Consider the following 10,807-nt stretch of genomic DNA (forward strand, 5'->3'; position numbering starts at 1 on the left):
CACTGAGCCCTATGCTTAATGCTTGGACTTCAGGAACATGAGTCAGGGTCATCTTCTTACCCAGACAGAAGTATTGGTAAGGCAGGAAATGTCAAAGGGTTGCTTAGCATTGACTTAATGGCCAGGGCTGAGTTAGGCATGGTCTTTAAAGTTATGCAATAAGAGCTCCATGAGACAGAGAAGTGGGGGAAATGGGGCCATACACTGACTGAGTGGGGGCACAATTGAACCAGAATCCCTCCAGATTTTATCTTCCTCTCTTTGGCAATGATTTCTCAACTTCGGGAGCTTCCGAGCTCTCCATACTCCATTAGTTAGTCACTAGGCAACCTGACGTGGGTGTCTAATTGAGTTGTAGGAAGCATCTTAGACAATGTAGTGGTGTTTCTCTTTCCCTGGGATACCATCACCTCCTGGTCTCCCAGAGCAGCCTCCCTCGTGGGACACCGTGAGGTTCTGAGGCACCTGAGAGGAAAGGACATTCTCTTTTACTTTTTTCTTTTTAGAATGCTTTGAGGAGTTCTTTTCAGACAGGGTTTCCCTGTGTAGCCGTGTCTGTCGTGGACTTGCTTTGTAGACCGGGCTGGTCTCAAACTCACAGAGATCCGCCTGCCTCTGACTCCCCTAGAGCTGAGATTACAGGTGTGCGCCACCGCGCCCAGCTGAGAGGAGTCCTTAAGTTTGTTCTCGCCCTTCTCTCTTGTCTAGGTTGGTGAGATCAAAGCCCACGCAGCTGAGTGGAAGGCTAACGTCACTGCCGAATTCCGGGAGACGAGAAGGCGGCTCAGCGTTGAGATCCATGACAAGCTCCAGCGCGCAGCCACCATCCGAAGCATGGAACGCCGCAGGCTGGGCTTGGACCAGAGGGCCCACTCGCTGGACATGCTATCCCCTGAGAAGCGCTCCGTCTTTGCAGCCCTGGACACGGGCCGTTTCAAGGCCTCATCCCAGGAGAGCATCAACAACAGACCCAACAACCTGCGCCTTAAGGGGTCAGAACAGCTCAACAAACACGGGCAAGGCGCTTCCGAAGACAACATCATCAATAAGTTTGGGTCGGCCTCCAAACTCACCAAGAGGAAAAACAAAGATCTCAAAAAGACCTTACCGGAGGATGTTCAGAAAATCTACAAAACCTTCCGGAATTACTCTCTGGACGAAGAGAAGAAAGAGGAGGAGACGGAAAAGATGTTTAACTCAGACAACTCCAGCACAGCCATGCTGACGGAGTGTATACAGCAGCAAGCTGAGATTGAGAATGGAGTGGTACCCACGGACACCAAAGACCAGGGGATGGAGAACAATTCATTACTTGAAGACAGAAACTAAATGTTAAAGACACTGAAGCTGGACTAAGTGTTGTCTTGTTTTTTTGGTTTTTTGTTGTTGCTGTTGTTTTGTTTCGTTTTTGTTTTAATATTCACACTGAGACACGTGCCTTAAACAGACTTCTTGTTAGTTCAGAATTACATAGCATTGAAGAATATATTTCACTGTGCCATACATGACTAAAAGCTTGCTCTGCCAAAATGAAATCAAATAAGAGCTTCGTTTCAGATAGTGGTGGCAGGACACACCTTTGCACAGGTGGCGGGTGGCGGCTGTCCCTGTGAGGGGAGTTCCAGTAGCAATGGTATAGCCTTCACCCAGAGCCACTCTAATGTGGCACAGGGACAAGGGCAGATGTCCCTTAGACCAGCCTCTGAGAGGACAGATTTGTCTTTTGGAGTCTCCATTCTTGAACCAACCCTTAGTGATAGTCTGCACACAGCAGGGGTGGCTCTTTGTGGGTGACCTACCTGGTGACTCTAGCTAGGATTTGAGTGGACATTTTGGCATGCCCTTTGAGCTTGAATTTTGACAGGCCACAGTGTGAATACCTACTCCAAAATGAATGTCCTTGGGACCCAAGAGTACCTGGAATTTGCTGGAAACTGATCAGAGCACACGTTTTATAAGGTGCAATTGCTTTTTTCATTAAAAAAAAAAATCACAGACACATCCCACTGTGGATATCTCCTTAACCAATGACAGAAGCCCACAGACCTTTGTCTCTTTCACGGGGTAGGTAGTGCAAGCGTTGGTGAATACACCACCTCAGCCGCTGCCTGGGTAGAAGGCAAATAATGCATTTTCTTCAGTGGGCGTGAAGGTAAAAATAAACTGATTTTGGAACATTCATACTCACTTTTCTATGGGAACTCTAATTATTACTTGTTTTGATAAGAGAGAGGAAATACCAAAATTATTGCCTTTGCATGATGCCAGTGGCTTGCTGTTCTGTCTAGCTGATCCTAATTTAAAAAAATAAAAATAAAAATAGGCATCTTGCATTTTGTGAGACACACCAAGGAGGACCATGGCATCTTTCCATCTCAGGGCTTTTTGTCCTTTTGGGTGTCTTACACATAGCTATGAGACTCAGTTTTGCTATTCCATATAAAATGAACACGAATCTCTCACGCAACCCTTGTATAGTAAGACTGAAGTGGTTTAAGTTGTTTGCAGCTTAAGTGCCATTAATGTCATTTTAAAAAACTGAAAAAAGTATTTAAAAAGATTTCATATCATTCTTCTGTTTCATAATGCCTTTATCGATTTCGTTTTATGCCTATGTTTCGTTATGCCTTTATTACGGGAGCATAGCCCTTCCTTGTCTGTTCGTTTCACACCTGTTATTCCCAGGAATGGTCACTCCTCTATTATTGTTTTTAGACAGGCAATGATCTACAAGTGATAGCTACGATTGTTCACCCAGTTGCAAGGATCAGTGGGGGAGCATTGTTGGAAAGGGTGAGTTGTAGTTTTGGGAGACCGATTTTAAAACAGGTTTGTTTTTTTTTAATCAGAGAGGGGGCATTCATACTGGGCTTTTGTCTCACCTGCGAATACTTCAGCTTTAATCATATTTGGCTGGCATGTTGGTTCAGCTAGGGCCCCTGCACTTAAACACTCAGATCCTATAACACAAGGAAACAAAGGCTGTGTATGTGTCTTCTAGACTCAGTACAGCTTGCTGGGGATTTCGTGGCATTTTCTATAACGAATTCACAGAATACACTTAACAAAAGATCATAGCACAAGTGGAGACTTCCAGAAGCCGTCTCCCATTTTCTAACCGAAGGGAATATTATGCCCACTGCCTCCTGAACCACTAGCTCCATGGAAGATTCATTGCCCAGGACTATGGCCCTGAAATGCACTGCTCACAGCTGTCCCCTTCTTGGAGCACAGAAGCCCCTATTTACCAGGTCTCAGCCTTCAGGATCTTGTTCAATATATGAGAAGTCAGTTAGGGATCACTATGGCAAAGCCTTTTCTGTCATGGCTTTGTCTGGGATAACTCTGCTGGAGCAGAACAATAGCTCATTGGTGTTCTACATGGTGCTGTGTAGACTCACAGGAAATGATGTGTATACAGGTGTGGATGGTGTTTTTTAAATTTTTTTTATTTTTATTTTTATTTTTATGGAAGGTCCAGCCTGGCTCATTGTGTTTTAAGGAACAGGAAGATAAGTGGGACTTCTCCTATTGGTGACAAGTTTCCTGGTGAAAGTGCACATGGGCTTCATCCATTTAAGTTTCCACTGTATGGTACCTTGGTGAGGCTTATGGTTGTGTTAAAGCTGCCGGCATTAGATCTGTATCTGCTAAAGAAGCATTCCCATCATTTGTTCAGTGCCTTTCATGGACTTGGCACTGAATCGGGCATGTTATGGCACTCACTGAACCTCACCCTATCACATGGGAACTATTTACAAATCCTTCATGTAGACAGGGGCACAGAGACTCAGGGAGGCTAAGTAATCTACCGGCAGTGCACAGCAAGAAGGTGGTAGAGCCTGCTTTCAGTTTTGCTCCTGTGTCCACACCACTTACTTTTATGGATGAGAGAACATGTTGTGTGTGTGGTTGCGTGCGTGCACACATCTTACAATCTTCGTGAGCACAGTTTGTGACAGAGTTGAGAAGGAGATAGGCGTTTTTTTTTTTTTTACCCCTAAGAGGGCATGAAGCTTCAGGGTAAACCTGGCCCACAAGGTTGCCCCTGAAGCTATCTTCTGTATGCTCTCAGTCTGGGGATGCTGCAGACAGCACCTTGTCTGTATTGCTAGAAATGGCCCTCGGAAGCATGCCTTTGCACTTTACCTGATTTTCTTGCAGGAACTCTTCATACAGTAGCACAATCGACCACATGGAACAGGTGCATGAGTTGGTGTGCGCATAGATGTGCTCACGAGAATCAAGCCACAGTCATGCTGAGACACCAGCATAACCTTGGACTGAGAGTGTGGAACCCATTCCGAGTATTGGGTAAAGGTTCTGAATGACGCCAATGAAGACCCTGTATGAAGATTTTGTATGTGGACGAAGTGTTCCCCAAACAATGAAGTACTCTCCAAAGGAGAAGCTGAAGAGGGAATGAGAGAGTTAATTTCTCTTCATGTGTACATGCTAAGCCTTGAGGTTTTGGTTGTTTGGAAGTTACTCGAATGTTACCCCTGTAGGGATGGGAGCAAACAGCATGTAGAACATGCGTGATCAGTGCTGGGCGTGGTGGCGCACACCTTTAATCCCAGCACTCGGGAGGCAGAGGCAGGTGGTTCGCTGTGAGTTCAAGGCCAGCCTGGACTACAAAGGGAGTCCAGGACAGCCAAGGCTACACAGAGAAACCCTGTCTCAAAAAAAAAAAAACCAAAAAAAAAGTTGTAAAAAAAAAAAAAAGAGAGAGAACATGTGTGATAAGACAGCTGCTATTACATGTTACACACAAACATAAGCCCAACCTCTCCTTTACCCTCAGTGCCCCCTAATTCCTGTTAAACCCAGAATAAATGTATGGATGTTAGACATGGAAAGAGCACACATTCAGTATCTTCAGTGGCCAGGTCTGTGCTTCATTTGGCAGCTGGGTGCAGAACTCCTCTCATCTGGAGGTTTACTGGTGAGAGCCAAGGGACAGTTCAAAGATGCAATTATACACCCAGCCCTCACTCAGTAGCAATTCACTGTAGCAGTTTGTTGGCTTGGGTATAGGACTGTGCGGTGTGTATGTAAGTGTGTGGCACGTGTGGTGCAAAAAGGGGGTCACTGGCCTATAATTCAGGTATCTGGGACTCTTCCACATGACAGCCTGTGCTCATGGGCACCCTGCTTCCCTGGACCTCATCTGCACACCAAGGGAACTGAGCACAGATTATTACCAAAACCCTTTCCAGTTGTACATTTCTCTGAGGAAACCTTCTGCAGGCCACGTGTTAATCAGAAAATTATTAAGTTAGAGTTCTGAATATTTCTTGATGGCCCCACTCCCATTCTTGGTGTTTGTTTTCTGCCTGGTTGGTGGAGACTGGATGTATTTGAGAGACTGGTGTCCAAATTAGGTAGACATCTCCTATAGGCTCTTGCCACCATTTTAGCTCTTCAGCACAGTCTCTCACCAGCTCACATGATGCAGGGATTTTTTTTTTTTAAAAGAAGGGATGTGGGTCCTCAGGGCAATGGTGTTAAGACTAATGAAAGAATTGTAAGCCGTTGCTATTTGCACTCAGTTGTATTAAAAGTTCCCTTGATTGGGTTATGAATTCATATCCTTCCTCCCCCCCCCCACCTCTGGTACAAAAGGATGCACATGCATGTAGGAAATGACGTTTTGTGGGTTCCCTGAGGACAACCTCATGTTGAAAGTCCTGCTTAGGCTAACTATTAGCAACCAACCCCCTTCCCCCTTCTGAGGCATCGTTTCCTATACCTACTTGTCTGCTTGGTTTGGGGAGACGATGAGCCTGTGTGCCAGGTTCTGGTTGAAGTAGCTATGGCTGACTGGGCTGGGGAAGAACGTCAACCATCGATCGCGCGGAATGGTTTCAGCATCAGAACAAAGGCACCAAAAAGGGAATGAAAGCAAAGCAAGCTGCAGAGCCCCTCCATAGAAGGAAATGAGCCCCACTGCCTTCTGCAGTTTTGGCTTTCTGTGCTTTGCCAATGGTTCATGTCTGGTGGTCTTTCTCGCCGCTGGCGTAGGGCTGTATGCAAAGACAGAGGCTGAGAGTGGACATGGGAGGCCTCTGCTGACACGGCATAAGAACTAGTTAGTAATGGCCTCGAAAAGACACACAGCTGAGCTCCCAAACAAAGGTCTCTTTCATCTGGCATTACAGGTGCTGTTGAGTCTGCATGTGGTGCGGCAGCTAGCCGGCTCTGAAAAAGTCCTGCACCGTGTCCTTGGGAAGTAAGCCATGTTACAGCACATCACCCTTTCCATGCTCCATGTCCTTTTTGGTCTTTCCTGGTCTGCAAATCACGTGACACCAGCTTAGTGGTATAGAGAAGTGCGAGGTGTCTCTGACTTACTGAGGGTGATTGTCATTTTCACAGGTGCCTGAGATTGGGGACCCCTTTATGTTCTTTGTCCTTAAGTGAAAAACAGTTTCCTGTGCGTTAAAAAAGAAGCCCCTTTGAGAAGGCTTCCGGTCCATCAGCCCAGTAGACTTGCACCATAGAGGGGCTCGCATGGTCTGTTCCCTGTGTCTAGTGTTCTATCCGGAAAGGAGAAATTGCAGCCATGTTTGGAAGTGATAAGCAAACCACTCTGTATGCTAACCTTTGCTCCCCTTCTGTCCCAGCACTGCAGCAAGGGACCCAGAGATACTGGACAAGACACCCACCTGTGGAGATGTTTTACCTATTTTTCTCTTTGTAGGATTTCATGGTGCTTTTTTTTAAAAAAGGCATTTTACAGTTATTGTGTTGGGGGGGCATTTCATATTGTTCTTAGAAGGAGAAGTGGGAATTCGCTTGTAACATTTTGATGAGCTGTGCTGCTATTGTCCTTATTTGAAGATGTAATTTTTTTTTCCAATGATGGAGAATATTGCAACAAAGACCTTCTGGAAGATCCAACCTAATGTCTGTCCTGTTTTCCTTTCTTTTATGGGATGTGCGTGGTCCATAGTGGCTGGATTCAGCACTCTGCTCAGGACCACAGGATGGGTTCCTTCTCTGGCTCCCCTTCATTCGCCAGCGCATTCACGAGCACAGAATGGAGGACCTACAGTCTGGAGGAGTCTGGAACCTCTCAAGGAAAGCAATCTATACTAAGCCAGTGTTTTGGCTGCGCACTTATACTCATGTTTCTATTTTTTTTTTAAATCTTATTTCAGTTGCATGTGGCTGGAGTTGGACAGTACAATAAACCACATTTTCTGTGTGACACACTAAATGTAGGCACTGTAGTAGGTCTGCCATTCTGAAAGGCACAACTTCTCTGATGCAGACACTGCAAGATACAATTGACATGCCTTTGCTGCATGTGTCTTCCGTGATGTGTGCCAATAAACGGTAGCCACGTTTGGACACTATTTACTAGGTAATCTACTAACAGTTGACAAGCAACCCACTTAGCCTTCCAAAAAAGGAGAGTCAGCATTTCATAGGTGACCACTTTGATCTCTGAGATAATAAATGAGTAGCCACCTCAATTAGCCGTCAACCTGAGTCTCTCTTGGTTGTGTGATTCATGGAATATGCGCTTTGGTAATTTTTTCAGTAAAGGTGGCATGGCATGGTTCTTGTAGACCTGTCCTCACCCACTTTTCTCCATTCTATGATGTCAAAAGTATAAGCTATTAGGTGGAGTAAGACCAACGAACTGGCTTCCATGTTAGTTGAAGTCAAAATCACATTTGGGTGGCTGGCTGGAGCTAGTCAAGGGCAGGTCTGGTTCACTCTTCTACTGTCTTTCTGGGCCCAGCACAGCACACAGCATGTGCTGGCAGCTCACAGGTCTTTCAAAAATCCAGCACAAATAGATCATACTTTCTACTTCAAAGAGGATTTACTTTTTCACAAATTGGAAGACCACGTGAGTCAAGACTAATAGTTCAAGTAATTTTCCCCCAGCTCCTTAATATCATTTTGGCAAAACCAAGTTCATAGATAAAGAAATGAGATGTTTGTTTTATTTACAGAACGCTAATTCCAAAGCCAGGCAGTAGTGGCACCCATCTTTAATCCCAGAACTCAGGAGGCAAAGGCAGGCGAACCTCTGAGTTTGAGGGCCAGCCTGGTCTACAGAGTAAGTTCTGGGACAGCCAGGGCTACACAGGGAAACCTTGTCTTGAAAAATCAAAAGAGAAAAACAAACAAACAAACAAAATCCCAAAACAAAACAAAAAACCCCCAACAAAACAAACAAACAAACAAACAAACCCCAACCAACCAACCAAAAAACAAAACAAAGCAAAACAAAACCAAACCACCAAAAAGCGTAATTCCAAAATTTTATTCACAGGCAGTAGTTGAAATGATTAGACTAGAAAGATGACTACCTTGAAGACCCGCTCTCACCTAGGATACTGGCAGTGTCCGTTTAAAAGCCAGTAACACTTACAGAAAGAATTGGTACCTCTATGCACACCAGGAATAAGATCGTAATGCTTTCCAAGGATATCCGCTGCCGCAGCTCATGCCTGTGCCCGGGGAGCTTGTCCTCATCAATCACCGGTTTCCTTCCTTTCCCTGCTAACCTGGGTATATTCTTAGAATCCATTTTAAGACTATCCTCACAGGCAGCGGTTCTCAAACTATGCTGGGTGACCCTTGCGTGTCCTTGAGAAGCTTTCGGGGGATCCATGAGGTCTGAACTATTTCCAGCATAGTACGAAGACAGTATTTCTTTTCTTTCTTTCTTTCTTTTTCTTTTTCTTTCTTTCTTTTTTTTTTTTTTTTGCCTTTTTCATTTCCTCACAAGAATACACTTTTTACAACAGAGGAGCACCAGTACTTATTGGCAGATGGGCAAGGTGATCTGATACCTTCTGATGAGCAGAATTGTTTTCTAAAATGACAGCAAACAAGGCTGCATTTCTTAGAGCATAAAAAGTGCTGCCCCATGTAATAATTCTATCAAAAAGGGTTTCTTGTTTGCCCTCAGAATAATGATCACAGCTGTGGCTACAGATTTGTTCTTCCAGGCCTTGCCCAGCTGCTCCCGAGAGAAACTCAAGGCCTGGAATGATTTCTTGGCTACTGTGTAACCAGTGTGGAAGAAACTTTCTAGACGCTTCTCTGGTACTCCTAAAAGAGACTAGATAGCCTTCCAGTGATACCTTGGTCACAGCATCTGCCTGTTCATCTTTTCCCATATATTGACAATCCCTACTGGGAGCTCTCTTACCCTTGCTTTCAAGGGCTTTGCCCAGGACACAGGTGAAGCATTTAAAAGATGTATGCCAGAAACAACAGAATTGAACAAAAGAAGCCAGCCAAGTCCCAGCCGAAGAGGAGAGCTCAGGTTAGGCTGAGCCAGAGGGTGGGAGGCCACATGTGAAGAATCCGGGGCAAAGGGCAAATCCAGGCAAACGGAAAGTCTCTGGATAGTTTCCGGAGTCAGGACACTGACTACTGTGGTAGGTTTACCCAGGTTACAATTAGGAACTTGCATCAACCAAGGGAGCCAAAATAGGGTAGCATACTTGGAGCAAACAAAAAAAAACTAGTTTAAAAATACACCTGAGTGTATGAATTTTTAAAAAGACATTTATAGCCTTCCTCCCTCCTCCAGATGTTTTGAATTGGAGAAAGCAGGCAACAGTTCAGCATCCTTTCAATATCTGTATGTGAAATGCTTCAAAATTCTGTTATTTCAGGGTTTTCCCCCTTATATATAGAAAGTCACTAAAAGTGCTCACACTTTAAAAAAACAACAACCATGTTTTTTCTTTTTTTTCACATAACTAATGGAACAGTCACACTTACTAAATGGTTTTGGAAGCTAGTCGCTCATTATGTGGGGTCATTCTGGGGAAGAATTTTGCTTTCACTTGTAATGTGCTAAACTTTCAATCTTTGCCAGTACAATCGCATGTTTTCATCAATTGCCTACATAGGTAGGCTTTTTGAATTAATTGAAAATGCTTTAGGCAGAAAACAACAGCAGGGCCTTTGGAATATGTGAACTTACTTTGTAACAGATAACGGAGAATGCTAAGATACAGCATCAACTATAAGTGGAGCAGGGACAGAATGGCACATATGACACCAGAGTAATTTACAGCTTTCCATTTATTTTACTTTTATTTTTGAGATTATAATCTTAGCATTTGTCCCTTATCTTCCTTCTCTCTACATCCTCTCATATAGCTTTCCTTGCTCTCTTTCAGAGTGATGGCTTCTTTTTCATTAACTGCTATTACATTTCAATATTTTATGTAGTACATATCTTGCTCTTCCATCTTAAAATTTGTTGTTTTGGGTCCTCAGGAGGAAGAACATAATGAACCACTGTCTTATTTCCATGAGTGGCTATGAATCCAAACCAATTTCTCTTTTTGCTGTCCAGGGAAGGAGGAAGAGAACTCACTAATAGCAGTGGAAGTGGGTTAAAGTTGCACATTGATCATTTAGAGGCCTATTCCATATGAGGCCTCGAGAGAGATACAGAGACATCTTAGCCGCGTGATGAACCATTCAAGTTCTCACACGGTAGAGTTGAGCTGCCCTGTGCCCCGTGTGCTCTTCAGCGCTAAGTAGGGATACCTAAGGTAGAGCGTGATTGGGTTCAATGATAAACCAAATGAGCATGCAGTGACTGGAATTGAGAGCCCCTGCCCTCCCCCCCCCAGCCCTCTTCCCCACTCAGAGTGTACTGAGGCAGTCAAAGCAAGCTTCCCGGAAGAGGAAGTATGTAGCCTGCGGCAGGCACAGGACCTGTTCAGGAGCATAGGAACCTGAATAGTTCCAAGATATGATCCTGTATAATTAAAAAAAAAAAAAGGTCTGTTTGTGCTGAAAAATACTGCAAATG

The 10,807-nt window shown here is 44.5% G+C and overlaps 1 protein-coding gene across 7 annotated transcripts in view; it reads left to right on the forward strand.

Annotated features, from left to right (window-relative positions):
* KCNK10 (potassium two pore domain channel subfamily K member 10) overlaps positions 1–10,597 on the forward strand; it is a 145,170-nt gene extending 134,573 nt beyond the window's left edge. For all 7 annotated transcript variants that reach the window (XM_084792986.1, XM_084792984.1, XM_084792982.1 and 4 more), the window contains one exon: positions 709–10,597. In XM_084792986.1, coding sequence (XP_084649112.1) covers positions 709–1,329 — 621 coding nt within the window. In that variant the 3' untranslated portion in view covers positions 1,330–10,597. The remainder of the gene's footprint in view (positions 1–708) is intronic.
* Positions 10,598–10,807: the final 210 nt, after the last annotated feature.

This window comes from Acomys minous, assembly GCF_964271855.1.
Source record: "Acomys minous genome assembly, chromosome: 8".
Classification (NCBI taxonomy): Eukaryota; Metazoa; Chordata; class Mammalia; order Rodentia; family Muridae; genus Acomys; species Acomys minous.